Raw genomic sequence first — 21,854 nt, 5'->3', positions numbered from 1 at the left:
TATAGCTTGTTGCTCCTCCAAAGAATTATTTCTAACAACTTGCATATAGTCTAGATAGGTGGCTTCCCAACTAAGAACTTTGCCAAGTTTTAAAGAGTGCATACGGGCCTCAAACCGTTCAGCAAAATATAAATCATCCTCACGCCCGCTGAATACCAATCCTTTTGTTTTCAAGCTCAATGTTAAGATTGTCGTATTTTCTTTTAATGTCTGTCTGACTCAAACTAACTCTTAACACTAATTTTTCCCTACTGAACCAAAGGCCTATGCTGCCTGAACAACTCTTTTGTTTTTCTGTGCTAATATTGCTCTAGGTAAATATTCTTTCGTAAAAATATTCTTTCTGTGAAAATATCTTGTTCGGACTTAGACAAAACTCCTTTCCTTTTTACAGCGTTTTTGAATCTGTTGCCTGTTGGTGGCTTTGTTGTAGGACGACGAAGCGGTGAGTCGTTCTGTTTGTGTATCACAAAATGCTTTATAGCACCAGTTAGCACTTGTTGTAATATGGTAGCAATTGTTACAGAAACAAAAAAACACTAAGCAAAAAGAGGTTGGTCGACTAAATTAATCTAGAAGTTGGTGTTCTGTTCGATTTTGCAGTATCCTTGACAAAATCGAAAGCAGGACATTGACATTGAGCCAGGGTTTCTCTGCCGCGATTAAGCACGACGAGGATACCAACACCCTCCGAGCATAATGTACTCCAACCCTAATCCTAGTCTTATTTAAGAAATGTTTTACCACCAACTTATGTGTCTTTCGACCAAACTTGTATCTTACCGAAGCACAGCACACACAATTGAAAAAGAAACAGTTGTTTAAGCTGAGCTGTTCACAGCTATACTAAGCAATCCTGGTCCCCCGACAGCTCTGTTATACAATTGAACTTCCGCGGTCCTTACTGATCCCCCACAGCAGCTCCACTCACTCTTGACTTCACAAGCAGAATCCACCGCTTAGCTACAAAAACTTAGCACTCCACTATTGAAGTCCCCCAACCAGGTACACCAGCTCTCGACTCCACAGATGAAGTCCCCAAACCAGCTACACAAGCTGCTCACTTCACAAACGAAGTCCCCCAACCAGTGACACAAGCTTCCAACTCCACAGTTGAAAACCACCCAACCAGCTACACAAGCTTCTTACTCTTGCTTCTTCTGTTCTCACTTGGCCACTTCTTGACTACAAGGCTTGTCTCCCCTTGTCCTCTCTGTCTTCCTCCCCAATGATTTCAGCGACCCTCTTAAGTAGCAAAAAGGCCCAGCAACAATGTTATTTTATTTATGAGGGGGTTTGATTACTTAACTTAGAAAAGCTCTGGGCCAATAACCTGTCGGCTAATGGGGACGCACAGACAAATCTTGTAACCAAATATTTAAATTAGAAATGATGGTTGACAACTGTGGCAATTGGCACAAAATTCAGCCCCAATTTATTACCCCAAATTACCGCGTTTTTACATTCATGGTGAACACCTTTAATTGATAACTTCCGCGACTTTTCATGACATCCGATCGTTACTAGCTATTTACTCTGATAATTTACTTCTTCAAAAGATCAAGGGTCAATAGATCAAACATAACACTATGAAAAGTTGGGGACAAAGTCGGTATAAATAGCACGTGTTAGCTTCACTCATTTCATAAAAAACCAAGATGTAAATCAGCACGTGGATCAGGAACGTATCTTTTCTTACTTTAAACAAGTAACATTATACTTTCAATAACGCTTAATCACACTTTGTGGAAAACCTAAGCTACAGCATGGTCTAAATTGAGCAATTACGGAGTAAACTCCTCAGAAAGGATCCTTAGACGTTTGTACCGAAAATCTATTCAAGATTGGGGCATACAAGAGGACAATTATTGAGTCTATCAAATAGCTATTCCAAGTACGGATACTCCTTTCCATGAGAACGGTTTGATTTAGCGATCCTTAAGCAACTCGAGATCGGCCTCTCATTCATCAGAAATAGGCAGCTCCGATATCTAATTGCCTTAGGATTCTCGGAACTATATTTTAACATGTACTTTATATTTTTGAGTGCATGCCTTTTTGAGGCTTAATAATTTCCATGTGCGTTTAAGTTGCTGTCTCGATTTCAACAAGCAAGACGAAAATAGAAATAAACTTTTATGGTACACTGAGTCTTGAGCAGCCTAGATTGATCCCTTAACATTTTTTTTCAAAAATCTTTGGCTGTCATCATGTCAGAAGCACTGTGTACGCGAGGAAATCAATTATGTAGTGGTTCTTCAGCAGCTTGAGTGGACCACAAACCAGTGGATCTAACCAAAACGACACCCGCCCCTGTTTTTTTAAATCTGGTGAGATAAAAAAACTCAAAACTCGGTGGGCAATTGCGCATTCAATTTTCATCAGACAAAACAGTTATGAAAAGTAGAGAAAGAAAGAAGTTTTTGCTAGCTGAGAATGACAACACTACAGAGCTTAGTCAGGGGTTAAATTTATCTTCGGTATTGACTCAGCAAATGAATAGTTTAATAATTGATGACACCGCTTCCTGCTTTCATTTCAAGTGCCCCCAAAACAACACTTTTCTACCCCGACAAAAAGGATAAACTGTACCAGATATCTGTTATTGAACATCATCTCGGAAAAACTTAAATTAGATATGACAAGTGGAGACCGAACTTCGATGAGATGGTGTACTCCAAATCAATATGGGCCTACTCGCAACATTCGCCTACTCGCAACATTCACTGTCTAAAGTGAAAAGGATATCAAGCGACTTAGAGAAGCGGATAGACGAGATTGTGCAGTCAGCGAGTTCAGCAAATCCTGCTGCAACAGATATTAATCTAAATTCACTCTCAGATCTCGAAACCATCAACAGTAAGCACATCCCTAACCTAAAGATCATTCTGTAAAGTTTCGTATGAGATGCTCAGAATTACCAACGTCCGTTATCGATGCTTGCATTTCACACGCACAATCGTTAGAAAATTGGAAAAAACTGCAATTAGCAAATGTGTTCTACGCTCGTCTAATCGTGGGGGTAGGAAGCAGATGTAGCAGCAAGAGAAACAGTTGTTGAGCAGACTTGAGCGATGGAAATCAGGTGATTATATTGCACTGTGGTACGAGGCGGCCTCAATGAAGCAGTCAAGTAAACTAGCAACGAGTCAATAGACACTTTAACAAGCCGCGCGAAATCTTTGCCTGAAGGCGCAGTTTGGTAGCGCGGCGAAAGTTTTGACGGCTTCGCAACTGACAATGCTGCAACGTTGAATGAACTCAAAAAGCTCCGCGCTATGGAACAGCAACCGGATCATCAATTTGATCAAAATGCAAACACGAACGCATAACAATTTGACGAGGCATCAAATATCTTCCAAATCGAGTCGCTCTCCAAACTCACTGCAGCTGGGTTGTCAAAAACGTATCCCGAGCATCTGCTGCATGCAGTAATCTGCGGGGCCACTGATCAATCAAAGAGAGCAATCAGTAATTTAACAACATTCGTCAACATAGTCAGCAGGGGTCAGCTTACCGAATTCGTTGATCCTATACTATGTAAATTAACACTAACTGCATTGAAAATTTGACAGGTGCTGTTCGTCCTTTCGCTGTTGGGGCAGCCATTCGACGTCTTAATGCTAAATGCGTAGCTTGTGAAGCAAATTCAGAAGCTGCTGAATATTTTAACACAAAACAATTGAGTAGCATTCAAGGCAGGCGCTGAGTTGCCAATTGCGAATACAACGAGGGGATCCTTTGGGGCCGCTTTTGTTTTCACTGGCTCTATGGCCAATCATTAACAAAATTGAAACAGAATTACCAAATCTAGTACACAATAATTGATATTTGGATGATGGCAATCCTTGCTGGTACCCAACAACTTTGCACAGCATTAAAATTGTTGACTAATTTTGGTGAAGGCTGCAGTTTAGAGCTCAGATTAGAAAAGTGTGAGCCTAGCTCAACGTTGATTTGAACGCTAGAGATAACAGGGTAAAGAGAAATAGCAAAGAAGGACTTGAGATCTTGGTCGCTGACATCAGCAACCCCAGCTTTGTTGCTGCACCTTAGAGGAAAAGGGTCAACAAAATAGAAAAACTGCTGGACAAACTGGCTTATCCAGACGACCCACATTGTGCATTTTGAAATCTTCGAAGCTGTCTTGGTGCGCCAAAGATAGTATATTCCCTGCAATGTAGCACTCCATCCGACGAACCCACTGTTATTTTGCAGGATTTTGACAATCTTCAGAGAACAACATTTGAGAATATGTTAGGCACCATGACAACGCTTGGAAGCAGGCTTGTTTACCAATGAGCAAAACTGGCGTTCGAATTAGAAAAGCACTTGCCCAATTGAAAGCGAATAATGTTGGTTCAGTATCGTATTCAGACGCTTTAGTAGAACAAACAACCGATGACAAAATAACTGACAACCAAATCTTCAAAATAGCAGTGGAAGAACATAATAATCTAGAAATTAGCCAATATGCACAAAACAAGATTCAGGAGGCACTTGACGATGATGCTTTTTCTAACCTTCTTGCTGATCAGATTTCAAATCGGGAGAAAGCTCGTTTGCTTTCACTTACGTTGCCTCAATCTGGCACCTGGCTTTCCGCTCCTTCGATCCCTAGTCTGGGCCTTCACATTCAGTCAAATGAAATATGAATTCAGAGCCGCATTGAAGTATCGGATTGGTGTTTTCCGTTATACATGGAGGAACGAAAATGCCTTTACTGTCAAAACGGCAGACTGGGCAAGCTGGGTGATCGCACTTTAAGCTGTCATGATCGGGGGGATACGATATCACGGCACGTTAGAGTGAGGGATAGAATACTTGCTGCTTGCTCGGATGCAAACTTAGAACCCGTCTGTAAACAGAAAATTTTGATTCCGGATAAAAACTCAAGGCCAGGAGACATATATTTGCCCAGTTGGTCAGCGGGACAACCAACTGCGTTAGATTTTACCATAACTTCCACAATGCAGCCCAGTCTAATTTCACATGCGGCGGGGAGGTGTCGCTTTACTCGAAAAAAAATGCTGAAGAAAGGAAATATGAACAATATGCCAAAAAATGTGCCAAATTTGGTATCCAGTTTGTACCATTTGCGTTTGAATCTTTCGTGGGCTTCTCAGATTTGATTTGAAAAACTTTGAAACGTTAGCCTTGCTTGCCGACAACCAAAACTTTCAAACAACTGGTTTAGCAATTGCCGCACAAAAATTGGTTATCAAGGAGTCTCAGTGACTTTAATGAGGTACAGACATAATGCTGATTGCCCGAAATCCCCTGTAATGAGAATGAGACTCATTCTTGCGACAGCACCCTCAGTCCCACAATGGTTAATTTATAGTCCTGGCTCACCCAAATTTTAGTTGACCAGTTATTGCTGTGCAACAACTGGTTTGTCACGCAATGAGTTGGGGAAATGCTCATTTTTATCTATACAGGCCGATTGTGTGGGTTGATGAGGACAAAATTGTGATCACCGATTGTGAGGCAAGCAAGAGGCAAAGACTTCATTGCGTGGGTACCATGGTGATTTGTGGGTACAAGTCTGATCGTAAAAAAACTTTCTGAAAATCGACTAAACTTAGAACTTATTTCAACCATAGAGTTCGCAAACCATAGAGCATACTCTAACTCATTAGTATAAAACATTAGTATAAAACATTAGTATAAAACATTTATTAAAAATATCACCGTAATGAAATTAAGCACAGTTTTCCAAACCGTAGGCACATTTTTAATCCCTATCTTTTCGGTCAATATGTAAGCAGTTTACAGTTAATACTCTTAGCCCCTCCTAATTATCTTAGACAAACTAGAAATTTAGCGCTAGGTGTCGAACAAATTTTTAAGCGGGGAAAAATTTGGTAACCGAGAAGGATTTTAGAGCTTTCTGTGCCCCGCCACAGATGCAAGTGAACCATACTGTCGGAAATCATTTGCATATCACCTTCGCTATGAGAAACTAGAGCAAAATTTGTCGTCTGTTGTTTAATTCTATCAGATGAAATTTTTGAATTACAACAGATTAATTCTATCAGTTTAATTCTATCAGCTGAAATTAAACATCGCATGTTTTGGTTCACATTGGAAGAAAACATACCCCAAACTAAATACTACCGGGAAGGCCCATGTTGCTTCTTGAAGCAGATGAAGCTAAAAGGTTTAAAAATTGAGAACTGCGATTGTATGAATCAGGGAGAGGGGACGGGGCGCGAAAGGGGGTCAAAGAGCAATCCTTCACATCATGAATTCATGTCACCAAAACAGCGTCAGTGAATGACATACTTAGATTCTTGCAAGCCGAAAGGCTCTAAAACAGCTTAATGCCCTCCGGGCTTTACCTGTTTAATAAACTTTTGAGGGCGAAATGTCAAAGGGGTGACGAAAATCGCTCAATCGAAGAATCGCATTAGATAAAGACCAGAGGACTAACTCAATGGCTACAAACTTTGTATTGAGAGCAATTAAGCCAGCAACATGCAGTTCGTTTGCCTTCTAGGATCAGTTTAAAATTTTGTTTTCTTGATCAGTGGTTTCAAAAAATTAGAAATTTTCAAAGATTGGGAAATTTTCAATTTTAATTGGGTCTTCCAATTATTCGAAGAAGTGTGCTGGTTTACTCAGCTTTTACCAAACAACAGCTTACAGTCGTTAATTTTGTTGGAGTGTATTTGAAACCGGAAAAACTACTCGAAAAAAGTTTAGGTTTATCTGCTGAACAGAAATCTAAAGAAAAAAGATGGTGATTTTCTATTCTGCCACATTAGATGAGATGGCAAAAAATGGGTGAGAATTAGTTTTCGGTAGTTTTCATTTGATTAATAGCCCCCGCCAGCCTCTCAAAGTCTATTATTTTGTAAATTCGCTTTACTGTTTGAACACGTTTTTCGTTTTACAGTAGTCACAATTTTCACCGAATGGATTTTAAATTTAAAATTACGCAATGTAGTGAATATGGCCAATGACAAAAATGCAACATCAAAAGAAATGGGATAAACCAATAAAGCCCAGTCAAGTTATAATTTATTAGGTTATCAGAGTTCATGAGAACGACTGCTATCTGACATTAGTATTAAGCTTAATAGCTCAGTTGAGAAGCTGAAAGAAGTAGCATGTAACTGAAACTGCAAACCGAATTTGAACACTTTTTGAAACTTAGGACAAAATTCTGTCTATTTCTCTCTTCTTTTTTCATTTTCTGTTTTAATCCCGATGTGCGTTAACGGCGGCTATATTCAGGCAATTTTCCGGCTATGTTTGGAAAAGAAAAATTTTAGGTTCTTGCTTTTACCCTTTTAGTTGGCTCTTAAGAAGCTTAGAGTGTGTCTACCAAATTTTTAGCAGATTACTGGTTAAACTGAATCATTTCTACAATTTTGGAAGATCTTTCTAAAGAACAAATCTTTCTAAAGAACGATTTTTTTTCGTTCCTTTTGCTTACTTCGGTTTTCACTATATGTAACGCTTTTGTCGTTTTATCAATCTTTTGGTGGTCGTGTTTTGAATGTAAAGCTAACTGTTTCGAAGGTGTTTGCGGAAAATTGTTTTGGAGTCACCGCTTGCATAGAATTTTTTTCGGAAAACCTTATCAGATTTTGAGTTCCTCATTTCAGGTTTCCTCTATTTTTGTTTTGAAAAGTTTAATATAATTGAGAATTAAGTTTAGATTGTTTAGTGATTAGTTGGCTGGGGCCTAAAGCATTTTCTACATTTACTCTCTTCTCGAGTTTTCCGACTATGTTTTTAACGTCAAAACAATTGTGACATTTTGAACAAAACGTGCACATGATTTTTGTTGTTAGACAAATTGTTGTTAACTATTGGAGGATTTCGATTTCTCTAAATTTTTATTTGAAATCAGGAGCAAAGTTACATTTTCCAGCTTAATCCACAACAAGTGCAATTAGTATATTGTTTTGTAATTTATCTAAGAAGATAAACAATTGCTAGCTTACTCTTGCTAATTCCGAGAAGGTCGACGCCAATACTGCGTGTCATTTTGGACATCATGTTCTGTTTGAATGCATGCACAATCACTGGAGAGTACCACTCCACGTGACAATCCTCCAGCTCTACTTTCCCAAGAGCTACAATAAACATAGAAGGCAATCAATTAACAAGCAAGAAAATCTAACTTGGTCAAACGCAATTTATATTTTCGACCATAATTGAAAGTCGTTATCTTTATATTTTCCCAATTTAGAATTTTTAAAGTTTGGAGGATACGATAGCACATTGTTAATTCTTAGAAAATTTTCAGCAGAGGGAAAAACCAACATCTTTGCCTTTTATGTAAATAGACATTAAAGCGAATGGCCTATACTGGTCCAGGTTCAGCCGTTATTTCTTCGACGTGAAATTCTTTAACCCACTCGCCAAGTCATGCCCGGAAAACTCCGTAGAAGCGTACAAATATCACGAGTCGTTGAAGTGCCTCAAGTATGAACAACGAATACTTGAGGTCGAGAAGAGTAAGCTCGTACCGCTCGTGTTTTCCTGCATGGGGCCGCAGGACCGTCCGCAACGCGCACTATAAAACAACTAGCTAGCAAAATTGCTGAAAAGACGAATCATACTCGGACGCAATAACATACATACGCACGAGAATAAGTTTTGCTCTCCTGCGCAGCGCTAGCATATGCCTCAGAGGGTGCCGTGGTTCCAAACAGCCGACTGACATTGATAGTTCATGTAGTGCGATAGTGCAGAAGGGGGACTAGATTCATAACAAATTAGCAGTGATGTCTCATAGTAGGAGATCACTACTCATCCACTGGATTGTCCCGCGCGGCTTAAGAGCAAACCCCCTTTCTATACTTTTATGTAAAAATGTAATTTACGTTAGACAAGGCTTGCATTCCTCGCGCGAGATTAACACATACGCGCAAAAACAATGTGGTGTTCTTGGCTGCCCTTGAGAACTTTAGCCGCAACATTTGAAACTTATACAGCGATCAAGACTTGTTAAGGAACGGTCCTTTCTCCCGGACATCGAACCTTCTAAAATTCTGTCAAAAAGCAGTTCTGGAAGAAAATTAAAACGTGAGCTAAATAACGATAAGAAGGTCAAATTCCAGAGTTTTATCAAAACTTGAAACTGTAATTTAAAAACTTAAAACAATCAAACTTAAAGAACAAAAAACCATAAGTACACAAAAACATGAAGATATGCATGCATATGTTACATGAAACATAATTATATCGACCCAAAAATCGATTTTTCTTCAAAACATTTTAAGTTCCGTTGAACTTCTAAAGTATTCAAAAGTTCTTTATTTTAAGGAAAATTTGAAGGAGATGGCAAATAAATAAAAGAAATGGAAAAACTGCAAAGCAACTGTCTTCAAGATACTTTTTCTGATAAAGTTTTATGGGGATGTGATTACAATTTTTGAATTGAATCCCTGCAATAGATTGCTTTTTGATGCAAAGAAAAGGCTCAGACAAAATTATATTTTTTTTTGCCTGAGCCAGACTCCACAACGCGTATATAGCTTGTGTGTTTGATTAGTATTCAGTCCAAATTACCCGAATTACTTTCATCTTCTAGGAAGCGGAAGATTCTTATCGGTAAATATCTCTGCATTTCGGATCTCAGCAATAGATATTTCGTTTTTGTTTATTGGGATGTTTTTTAATAAGCAAACAAGCTATATACGCGCTGCGGAGATACGTCCACATAAAAGTTCAATAGAAGAATCTTGAAAACAGTTCCATTGCATTTTTTCCAGTCCCTTAAATTTATGTCGTCCGCTAAAATGCTTCCCGAAAAAAAGTGACAGACAATAAAATTCCGGTAAAAATATAAGAATTAATGATTTTGAACTTCTGAAAATTAATTAATATTGTTGAAAATATATTAATTAATATACGTATTTTGCTGACGAAAATTTTTAAATATCTGATACCTGACAAATCGACGAAACAATTTATCCCATTCATACAAATCTCTAGTACTGAAACCTACATGGAACGTGAAAGGTAAAAAACTGAAAAGTTTTATAACTGCAGACGTCCATTTCTCATCGCGAAGTTTTTAAAATTGAAAATATATTTAACTGAGGATCGATTGTTTTCATCGATTGATTTTTCGCACCAATCTTTTAATATCGGTGCAAAGCATGTCGATAGCATTGTGCAGGCCAAAACTAGCTGAAAAATCGAGCTGGAACAAATTTCCTAACGTCCATTTCATAAAGTGTTGTAATGAAGAAAATGAAGTAACTAACCAATCAAAAGGAGATAACTGATAACCATTGTTTGGAAACGGAGACCTCCTTGTTATGCCATATGAACGCCAACTATACGTCCTTGCGGCGGTTAATTAACGCTAATAACGAATAATTGTTACTGCGGTCGGAAGATTTTTGGTTTAGAAAAATTGTCAATCAAGGCTGGAACAATTTTTGCCTTCCTTTTTTTCGTGACATTTTTTTTTGCCTCAGTTTCAGTTTTGGAGCCGTCCTCTGCCTTAGAAATTGACCAAATCGGGAAACCAAACTTGTGTGCTAAAAAACATGTGTGCTAAAATTCAACAAAGAAAATGTAGTAACTATATGCAATTTCGTAATTAAAAAGCCTTCTTTACTTAATTAAAAGTAAACTTAGGTTAAGTTGAAGCAAACAACAAAACTACGCAAGAATTTAGATTTCGTGCCATGAAATTTAAAAGTTTTGTCCCATGTTTACATACACTTCGATTTAAAAAAAAAATAACGATTAAAGAAACAAAATTTCGGAAAACTTGGAGTAGCGGGAAATAACATCTGAATCTTGATTGACTGAATCATTAACCACTCTGCCATCAGTCACTTGTGCCATTCAATTCTATCTTACATTCTCTTGTTTTGGCAACAGATTTAATTTCTTAATAGCGAGATTTAGATCTCGCAAAATTTAAGACGTCAAGCGTGAAAGGTCACTCGATTATGAAAACGAAAGAATGTTCAAGAAGAAAACGGTCAAGCCAAAATTTTGCAAAAGAGAAGACACAAGTTTACAACAACTGCTTCAAACTTCGTTAGAGAGCAATTAAAAACAGAAAGAATAAATATCACACCATTACTACTTTAACACGAAGAAATAAAAACTCAAACCAGAACAAAAAGTATGGAACATAATCAAAACATAAACCGAATAACGTCAAAAAAATTTTTCTCTAATGACAGGCGGCGCAATTTATTTCAGTGGCTGTAGTCTAAATAATTTTTTCTGTATGCCAAAAAATCGTCCGAAGGTAGGATTGGAACCTCGACCTCCTAAGTATGATTTCTTCACTTCGACGGAGGTAGTAATCACTCGGATACCAGAGCCTGGTAACTGACTCTCTTACAATTGGTTTTGTTTGAACAACAAACTCCATTTCGGAGTTAGAGAAATGTGAACCACTCGAAAATCAATAAGTAGGTGAAAAATTCACATGAGAAGTCAAATATTAGAAGAAAAGCGCAAAACCCTGATTTAGTTGAGGATTGGAACAAATAACCAGACATTTTTTAGAATTTGAAGCAAGTATATCAAAATAAACGCGTGGCTACTCTCAAGTGCTGATAACTTATAAATTGAACATGATTAATTTCCTGAAAATGCTCAGAATGTTTTCAGCAACTGTTCGGTCTATTGGAACTCCTTCGTGTCAATTAATCATTTTTCCGCTCATTTTTTGTTCATTGAAATCTTAGGTCGTCTTGACTAAAACTGCCTCTGAAGTAGACTACAAAAATTTAAAAAAATATTGGCACATTTTCTATAATTTTGGAGTTGCTGATAGAACGCAAAGTATAAATAGCAACTGCTTTAGAACTTTTGCCAAAAGAACTGTCTGTTTTCGACTAATGAAAAAACCTGATTATTTACAGAGCTTGTGTTATTTGCGGTTCTGCTGGAAAAATTGATTACAGAGACAAGTTTTATGTCCTGTTTGCTTGTTCTTCAATATCAATCAATAGACCAAGCTGGTAAGATACACAAAAAGGGCAGATCCAAATGGAGTAAAAAAAAAGTGGTTAAAAAAGATTTATTCTTGTTTTTAGTGGTATTTGATGACAACCCAAATAGAATAACTTGATTGCTGATGTTTCTCGACTGATGACTTCGTTAAGTTAATTTTGGTCTGTGAAATTGATATCAATGCATTTAAATGAACACAAAGAACAATCAGTAAAAAAATGAAAACCAATAATTGTTTTTCCCTCGTTTAAAAACAAATTGTTTGGTTTAATATATTGATCGTTTTTTAAATATATCTCTAGTGATTAACTGTAGGTGCTTTCGTTTTTAGGGTAACAAATAATTGCAGTGCTGTCCGCAAATTCCACAATGTCGTTTTTTTTCTGGGATCGTCGACAAAGTATGAATAGTAGCTGCTTTAGAACTGTACCATGATTTAGAGGAAATTAATTTGATTTATTGGTTAATTATCGCTTTCTATCACGAAGAAGAGTATTCATTAAAGTTGATTAAGTGTCCCAAAAAACATGATTTTTAAAAAGAATTTCTAATACGTCTTAAAAGTTTTGGCACAATTTCAGTTTCTTCAACCCCGCGGTTCATTTATGCGCTTCGAGAAATGATAGGATGAAGACATGACTTTTGTTAGTGAAAACCAAACTAATTTTTTTATTCATGATGCTAATTGAAAGTTTTGGTGAACTTGCAGTAAGTAAGATGAGCCGATAAATTCTGGTTCTAATCTGTCTTGTTGCTTAGAAACAGATGTAATACAGGCATCTTTAAACTTTCAGGAAAAGTGTTTAAACAAATTGCAGATGAGTTCCAATAGATAATCTTAGTGCCCTTGCAGTTATATTACCAGGTCAGGCTAATTTGGTTAGATTACCCGTACCTAACGCTCAGAGAAAATCAGTAGTGATTCGAAACAATTTCAGAGACAACTTAATTCAGCACTGATTCAGAACGATTTCAGAATACTTTCTGTATCGGCTCTGAAACCTCTCAATCAGAGCGAAATTCAGAATGAGTTTCTGAATTTCCTCTGAATCAGAATGAAAATCAAGAATTTTCGTCAACACTGCTAACACACGCACACACACACACACAAAAAACTTCCAATCGGATTTTTAACAGTTTTTATTGCTTTGGAGAAAAATGCCAAAAAAAGCCGAAAATAAAGTAATCACAATTTTGCTTATATTTTCTGCTTTAGTAAAAACAAATTGATATTGGGTCTTTTTACATTTCTTGAAGTCAGACAACCGGACATTAACTTTTATTCACCTATATCGATGTAAACAAAAGATTGTTCCAAGTAAATTTCGATATTGTTAGCTTCTCAAGAAATAACAACTCTTAACCATTTATTTTGGAAGAGTGAAGTTCTATTAACAATTGCTTACTTCATTCCACAAATGCTTCCAGATAATCATTTTCAAAAAATTCATACGTTAAGTGAAAATCTAAAATCAGAAAGTCACTGATAAATATCAAAAAATAAGAAATTTGTATATAAACAACAACAAGTTTTCGTATGCCAATCAAATGTAAATGGCCGCAAATGATTCTTCAACCATTTAGGCCAGAGACTTATTGAAACTACATTAAGATAAATTAGAAGCTGAATTAATAATCATTGTCAAAATAGTGACTTAGAGATTTTTTTTGGTGTTTAGAATAAAAAATTGAAAAAACTAAAGAAGTTCTGTTAAGTTGTAAACAAGAAATTTCAACTTATAAAAAATCTAACTGCTGCTTTTGATATCGCATTGGAATGAACCTCTACAATTCTATTGTACTTAGACAAAAGCAAGAGGTTTTGAGGTTTCTGTTATACAAAACGCCGGGAAAAATAGAAACATAGCTGGCAGATTGCCAGAGAATAGCTGCAATAGCTTCGTAGATCTGCCGTCTCAAAAAAAACAGTAAGACAGACCAAAAAAATTGTCTTTTCATTGAAGGCTGATATGTTAGATTTTGATTTAAAATCTGTATGAGTTTTTGCTGCCACTATTAGCTGCTCTCAAATAACCTTAATTTAGAGAGACACACACCCATTTGACCTTATCTCTTTGAATTAAAGTAAATAAAAGTCAATTTCAAAGTGACGAAGTCATTTATGAGAGTGAGGTAAGTCAAGTGTGACCAAAAATTTAATCACGCGAATGAGCAAAAAAACTCGCTCCACTAAGAGCGAAAAATGAAAATGATGTCACACACGCACTTCAGTTGAAATCGCAAGAACGAATGAACAAAAAGCAGATTTGAAGTGATTGTGACGTCATATGGTCGTAACAAAAATCGCGACGAAATAAAGAAAACAGCAGGACAAGTCCTGACGTATAATTCAAAGAATTTTCATTGACTAAACAAAAGTCTAGACCTAGTAGGACTATGATTGAACTAGGAAAACCATTTAAAAAATCAAATAAAAAATTTTTTAAAAAAATCTAAGTTAAAATGCAGCATTAGAACAAAAAATCAAAAGCGAAAAAGTGAACTTTGGTTTAAACAAAAAAAAACTAGGCCTAGAATGAACAATGAATTGATTGATTGATTGAAAAAACCATTAAGAAAAAATTCCGATACAAAAAAATCGAAAAAACAGTGAAAAACAAAGTGAAATTGCCGCATGAGAACAAAAAATCATTAGCAAGAAAGCGAATTTTTGTTCAAACACCGTTTTCTCACTCTACTTTAAAATTAGAGTTAAAAAAGTTCACGCCGCAAAACCACTCGCTTTTTCGCTCCACTTCCTGTTTCGGCGTGACCAAAATCACTACTCCAATTTGACTTCAAAAATCATGAAAATGTGTGAACCGATCTTCAAAAAAAAAGACAGCGCCCCAATGCAATTCAAATTCTTTGAATTGTAAAAAAAATCAAGAGAAGGCCAATAATAGCCCCAGCTATCGCTGTGCGGCTATTAAAAAAAACTACCAAGATTAAATCAAATTCACTACAGGTTGTTTGCGTAAACGCACCTTGTCTTTGAAATGGACAGTTATCTTTCACAGTATCTTATTCTTGTATTGTTTTTGATTTGAAAAACTAAAAGCATGGTTTTTACCATGCTATATCGGTTTTCCTATAGTTTATTTCAGTAACTCAGCCTGGAAAAAAGAGTAAGGTAAAAACCACATAGAGCAGTCATATAAGTCGGCTTTGAATATATAAGTCATTATTTAGTATATAAGTCACACATAAGTCAGTTCTTAACTTAATTTGAGGAAATTTCCGACAACCTATTTTATAAACTTCTTCTATTTTTACAGGTATTATATAAATTTGTATTTTTCAAGGACCTGAGAGCGAAAGCAATGGTAAAACCTAGCTTGGTACACGAGCTTAGTTACGAATTTTCTCTAGTTCAGAGACAAATCAGAGCCTCATTCAGAGTCTAAATCAAAGAAATTCAGGGCAAAATATTACCTGAGTAAGACTGTGAATCAGTACTGATAACGTTCAGCTTCAGTACTGAATTTGCCTTAGGTTTAGGTACGGGTATTGATTTACATCAAGCATTATATAATTATTTTCTGACAGTCCAGAAGTTGAATAGGCTTTAGGACCTCACATTTAGGCTTTTCGTTTGGTTTCTTTGGTGGAACTTTAGACACTGATCCGTAAGGGTACAACTGAGCATGCTTTGTCTCCAACTTGTCAGCCGATACCTCAGCTAGAGGCTGCCATGTTTTGACGTTGAACCAGGAACCCCTCAACACTCGCACAGACTCCTCTAAAAGCACAAAATAGACCATACTGTAGAACCTGTCTAATGTTAAGAGAAATGCAACAGCATGATAAACTAACGAAATGGGTTCAGTTCAAATTTATTCAAACTTGCACAGTCATACTTTACACAAGAATTTGCAAATATTTCCTCGTTCATTTGTTAAACTGTCATATTTGCTTCACGTCTATACTACATGCGCATTAAAATAATACCTAGCGTCAAACTCCAAAAAATAAACAAGTCGAAAACTGATTTCGGTGGCAAATACATATAGTAAACATTGAACCCGGCACACTGTCCCATTAGCTCAGAGACTTAATAGAGCAATATCTAGACAGTATTAAATATTATGTTGATAATTGAGTTGATAATTTGACAAAATATTTATCGTTCCAATTTAAATTCGACAATCCTTCCGGTATAGTTTAATATTTGGCTGCGATTTATATATAGTGTTGTGCATTGAACATGAAACGGCTACAATATCAGAATTCGGGCACATTTTAACAAAAGGGCACAAGCATGGTCACGGATAACGGTCCGCATAATTTTGCTTTGACTTTTAGTTGGTGTGGCATCATCTCCAAAAGCTAGAGTGCTGCTGCTAGATTTCTCTATGTTGCTGTAGACTGGCTAATGGTTGATTCAGTACAATTTTGATTTAAAATTTAGCAAAGTATTTTCGAGTGCGTTGTCCGAGGCAAAACGTTCCGTTTAATAGAGGCAAAGCGTTGTTCGAGAATTCTGTTTGATTAAATTCTAAGTTACTTGGCAGTGATATAAGACCCAACTGTAGTGTAGTAGTAGTATTAACGACTGAATTCATAAAAATTTTACTCCAAGCATTATTTTTCATTTTCAACATTCATCAACCATTCAAAAGCTGGATGCTTGATAGTTAGTTTTAGTCAATGGACATCTATGCAGGGTGTAGAAAAAAGTGCTCAGAGAAGATTAAAAATAAACTGCATGCAATTATCGTCAAATTGAAACAAAATACTACGACGGGTCCTTGGTATAACGATTGGTCAGCTGAACCTAGTTTAGGTGACTTATGCTAAGTCTCAAGGATATCCGTTATTAATCTGTTTCGTTATAAGATACTTTAAGATCTATTAATCTATTAGTTTTAACTCCGCCTAAGCTTATAATCTGAGGAGATAGTGCACAGGCCCCAGTGCTAAAGCACACAGAATTGGGTTGACTCTACGAGAGAGAGTGAAAGCAAGTGATGAAAGAAGGATAAAAAAGAAAAGGGAAAACTAATTAATTTATCCACTATATTCAAATAATATGTCAAGCGTTTTGTCTTTTACGAGTTACTTAAAGATGGCTCCAATACAGTACCGACATTTTGATGTCCCCCGTCCATGTCCAGACAACATAAAAAATCTCGGTAAGGCGCGTTAGCACAATGTTGCAACCCCGTTCATCCACATTCTCGGCTTATATATCTACGAAATTAAGACGAGATACCAAAAATCAAAATAAAAAAGGGTAGTTCATTCTTTTTAATAAGGCATTCTCAAATTAAGACAGACATATATATCAGTGAGGTTGATACCAATCTGTTTATTTTTTCTTTCCATAAAATGGACAAAAAAAGGAACCAATCATCATAATCCACATTTGGCTAAAGAAACAAACTAACATTAATTTAATTTCTGGAGTAAAAACTTAATTTTGTCAAAGAAAAAATAAGATTCTACTCAAACTCAATTACTTCTAAAAATCAAGTTCTAACCAACTTTCAAACAAAACTAAAAACACTAATACCCTTCAATGAACAAAGCTTCATCATTATTCAGCTTAGCTAACCCCAACTTAATTCATTTAGATTTTGCACGCCAAGAAGCGGACATTTCGCGAAAATCGAAGTTTTCGAAAATTAATTGCATCAAAGCTAAAAAAAAATACAAAAACTCATATTAAAACACGTAGCAGCAGCTTTAAATCAGCACACCCATTTGAACATGAATGTGACCACGTATTAATTGAATCTTCAAATGAATACAGACTTGCCGGTAATTGGCATTAAAAAAAATCAAAAATGTTAAAAAGGACAGACCCAAAAAACTATCCGAATCCTTTTTCATTGCAAAAATCAACGATGAGACCAAAACAGAATTTTATAATGCTGCTCGGTCGTTAAATCGCTCCATATAAACGCGAAATAATTTTTTGACACTCTTATATATCAGAAAAAGGAAACACTTTTTATAAACATCGATATAAATTAGCGAAAGACCGCAAAATGTTAGGTCCAGAACACTTTCTCCGGAACCGGAGGCAACATAAGGCTTTATCCGAGTAAAAAAAAGATTTTGTCAGCAGTTTTTTTTTGCCTTCGCTACCAGTCAACCTAGACAAAGTGGGCCAAATAAGCATGTTTGATATCCTTTTTGTGAAAAGAAAAAATGCCGACTTTTCTAAAATTAAGCAAAAATTTCAGACAAAACAGTTGATTCAAACGATTCAACAACTCTCTTATATCTTCAACGTAAACCAATATAACTACCCTTAACAACTTCATCATATTTTGAGCCGAAATTGATCAAAATTTGCAAAATTACGAAAAATATCATCAATCCAACGAACATTAGTATAACATTCACAAAACTTTAAACACCCGTAGCTCCTGGTAAACCGCAAAGTTCAAAAAATTCTTTTCAATTTCAAATTCTGCACTGGACCAGCTTTCTAATGATAGCATTCACAACTATGTACTATGAATGCATCGATCGGCAAAAATTGACTGAAGAAAAAAAAACAGTTGAGCATATGGTTCCTTCCCCCAATAAAGCGGGTCGTAACAAAAATATCTTCATTTATAGAGTTGCAGGAAAAGGCGAGGAAATCAAAGCTTTGCATAACAAATTACAGTTTGGTATCAACTATTGGCCTAAAACTTTTCACAAGCAACGACTGAACTATTCATATTCAAACCTGTTGCTTTTAAATCATGGTAAAAGCTGTCGACTCAATTTCAATAAAATGATCTTCATAAAATATCCAGATTATCGAAAAAACCTCTTCTGTTCTTCATTCTTATCACGTTAATTTTTTTAAATTTCCTACTTGAATCTAATATGGTAGCACGGTTGCTATTGTACTCCTCACTGACTCATTGGGTGACTAAAAAAAAACATGGCTGGCAGATTGCCAGAAAATAGCCGCAATAGCTTTGTAGATCTGCAGTCTCAAAAAAACAGCAAAAAAGACTGACCAAAAAATCGTCTTCATTGAAGGCTGACATTTTATATTAAAAATCTGTAAAAGTCTTTGCTGCCTCTATTAGCTACTCTCAAATAACCTTCATTTATCTCTTCTTATCTCTTTGGATTAAAGTACATAAAAGTCAATTTCAAAGTGAGGAAGTCATTTTTGAGAGTGAGGTAAGTCAAGTGTGACCAAAAATTTAAGGACGCGAATGAACAAAAAAACTCGCTCCACTAAAAACGAAAAATGACGTCACGTACGCACTTCAGTTGAAATTGCATGAACGAATGAACAAAAAGCGGACCTGAAGTGGTTGTGACGTCACAAAGGTCGTAACAAAAATCGCGACAACGAAATAAAAAACATAGCAGGACAAGTCCTGAAAAAAATTCAAAGAATTGAAAGAAAAATTTAGAAGTACTCTACCTGACCAGCAGATCGTTTAAACAATGCCAGGTTAAACACAAACAAAATCATCTCAAAAATTGAGAAACAAACAATCAAACAAACTTAACAAAAATATTATCATTGCTAAAATTTTGAAGCTTTTACCCCTAAGGCAAAATTTGATCCCTTTAAATATACCTATTTCAAAAATATGTTCAAAACCAATTTTTGTTTCCAAAAACTGCTGCAGTATTATATCTGAAAAGCCTGGAAACATTCATTGGCTCTTGAAGATCGATTAACTCGAAAATGACCCAAAAATTTAAAAAAAAATAAAGTCAATTGCAAATTTTAACTAAATGTTGCTGAAAATTGCAATATCAATATCTTAAGAATCATTTCTGTGTCTCAAAGCCCAATTCAAAGCCTAAAAAATAATTGGTTCAAATGTCGATAGGCAATAACTTTTTATAAAAAAACTGAATAAAAGACAAATGAAAACTTTATAAAAACTACAAATTTTACCAGAAATTTTTTCTGAAATTCGAAACGTTAAGTTGTTGAAAACCAACTTCTAAATTAACAACCAATCTATCGAAATTAACAACCATGCAGTAACTTTTTTCAGACCATGGAATAGGTTTCCTGACACTTGAGAATGGACAAATATCAAAAAATGACAAAAACTTAAGGAAACCTTTAAAAAAATTGCAGATTTTATTTTAAAAAATGCCACAATTCGACATTGTTATACAGTGCCCTATTATCAAACCTTAAAGGAGATTCCCTTGCCCCTGCAAAAAACTTGAAAAAACCCGCAAAAATTAGTATCATTTTGCGTATGTGTTTGTAGTACCAAAACAAATGGCTCATAACGAGTAAATTTGGTCATAACGAGTAATTTTGTCTCGCAAAAGGCCTTCATCAACTTTTAAAATACCAAGCATGATAAGGAAATAGTTTGTTATATTATCTAGCTATCTATTCACCTGGCCAGTATATTGAAGAACAAGTCCTCTGACTCACATCTACTTCGTACAGTTTCCCTCTCACAAATACATTTTGGCAACTTCCTCCACTAACTGCAGCTCTGTACTGTGTCTCGAGAGCTAGAGAGTCTCCGCCCATGAATGGCGACCATTTTCCTTTGATTTTGGAGTCCTCGAAGAACCAGCGCACCTCTGAGGGCTCTAGAGGTTGACTGGTCCAGCTAAATAAACCCTTTATGATTCCTTATTGAATGCACAGTAGAACAGTATTCACCATTTGGAGAGCTGAAGCTTTAACATAAAAAATTGCAGTTTTCAATTAGACTCTTGACAATTATCGCTTTATCACTTTTAACAAACGAAATAACTTTTGAGCTACCTTTGCTATCCTGATGATACATGTGCTTTATTTTACACTTTTTGATGGTATATAAGAATAGTAATAATGCCGGTAAAAAGCCTAGATTAAGTTTAATCACAGCCCTTACTCGTATCCGATGTGTGGGTTAGTGGGTACATTGTTTGTGCCTGAGGTAGATGGGATGAGTTGTGTGTTGGAAGGAGGCAGCTCGGAAGAGTAGGCGGGGGGACACAGGAGCTCGTCTGAGTCAGAGGCACTTATCCCACTGGGGCTGCTGGAAGCCATACCAGTCTAGAGACAAACCATCTAGCCAATGCTAAGTGGCACTGTTTTCATACAACCTCACAAATCTCACCCGTCATTAATGAGTGTATAAAGTGAAATTCTTTTTTCTGGCTAAGTCTATATTACATCAGTAGAGCTTCTACAGCAGTTATGCGAAGACAAACACGACAAAACGAGATACATTTTTAAGTTTATACAATTCTGTCAAAACAATATCTTACTACCGAAATTACATTTCCGAAGAGATTAGAAGTGGAGATTATTACTTCCATTTTTGGTCAAATTAGTATAGAACACATTGCAATAGCTTTAGAAAAGCAACTCTTCTTCGAAATCTCGTCTTTAGATCATAGCACGAGTTTTAGTTTTAGTATTAGTTACCGTTTAAGTACATTTCAAGTGACTCTAATGGAATCACATTGGACTTTCCAAGTATTCAAAAAACATAGCAGGACAAGTTCTGAATAACAAAACAGAAAATTGACTTAAACAATGTCATTGCAATTAATACTTTACAGCAACATCAATCTAAGGAAGTCAACAAAACCCCTGACCCAACATGCGCAAAAATGCACACAACCCAAAAAAATAATTAGACAATTTCCTTTCGCAATATTTAGAGCTTTAAAAAACCCTAAAATCAACAAAATTTTTGAAAACATTGAATCTATGCGTCCTCAGAATGCGGTAATGCACGTGATACAGCAACCTTGTGTACTGAATAACAGACAAATCAAAACATTGGCATAAATTAAAAAAATGAAAACCAGTGGCGCACTAGAAGGCCAATAACAATTCATTGTTTTTTTATGAGACTAAATGAAAAGATCACAACAAAAACACGAAAGACTCAAGAAATCAACTTTCCATTTTTCGAAAATCAACTTTCCACTTTTTGATAAGCAGGTGTCAAAAACTTAAA

The 21,854-nt window shown here is 35.9% G+C and overlaps 1 protein-coding gene across 2 annotated transcripts in view; it reads right to left on the bottom strand.

The window, feature by feature from the left end:
* Window positions 1-20,978, bottom strand: part of LOC142352074 (phospholipase DDHD1-like) — a 63,851-nt gene extending 42,873 nt beyond the window's left edge. The window contains exons 1-4 of one of the 2 annotated variants that reach the window (XM_075404431.1): window positions 20,775-20,978; window positions 20,287-20,507; window positions 15,533-15,694; window positions 7,959-8,090 (exon numbers count right to left, since the gene is read on the bottom strand). In XM_075404431.1, the coding sequence (XP_075260546.1) occupies window positions 7,959-8,090; window positions 15,533-15,694; window positions 20,287-20,507; window positions 20,775-20,932 (673 nt within the window). In that variant the 5' untranslated portion in view covers window positions 20,933-20,978. The remainder of the gene's footprint in view (window positions 1-7,958; window positions 8,091-15,532; window positions 15,695-20,286; window positions 20,508-20,774) is intronic. The other variant, XM_075404430.1, reaches the window with a different exon arrangement.
* Between the last annotated feature and the right edge of the window lie 876 nt (window positions 20,979-21,854).

Source organism: Convolutriloba macropyga, chromosome 13 (assembly GCF_964194025.1).
Source record: "Convolutriloba macropyga chromosome 13, txConMacr16.3, whole genome shotgun sequence".
Taxonomy (NCBI): Eukaryota; Metazoa; Xenacoelomorpha; order Acoela; family Convolutidae; genus Convolutriloba; species Convolutriloba macropyga.
The sequence above is the reverse complement of the archived record's forward strand: the minus strand, read 5'-3'. Positions and strand labels throughout refer to the sequence as shown.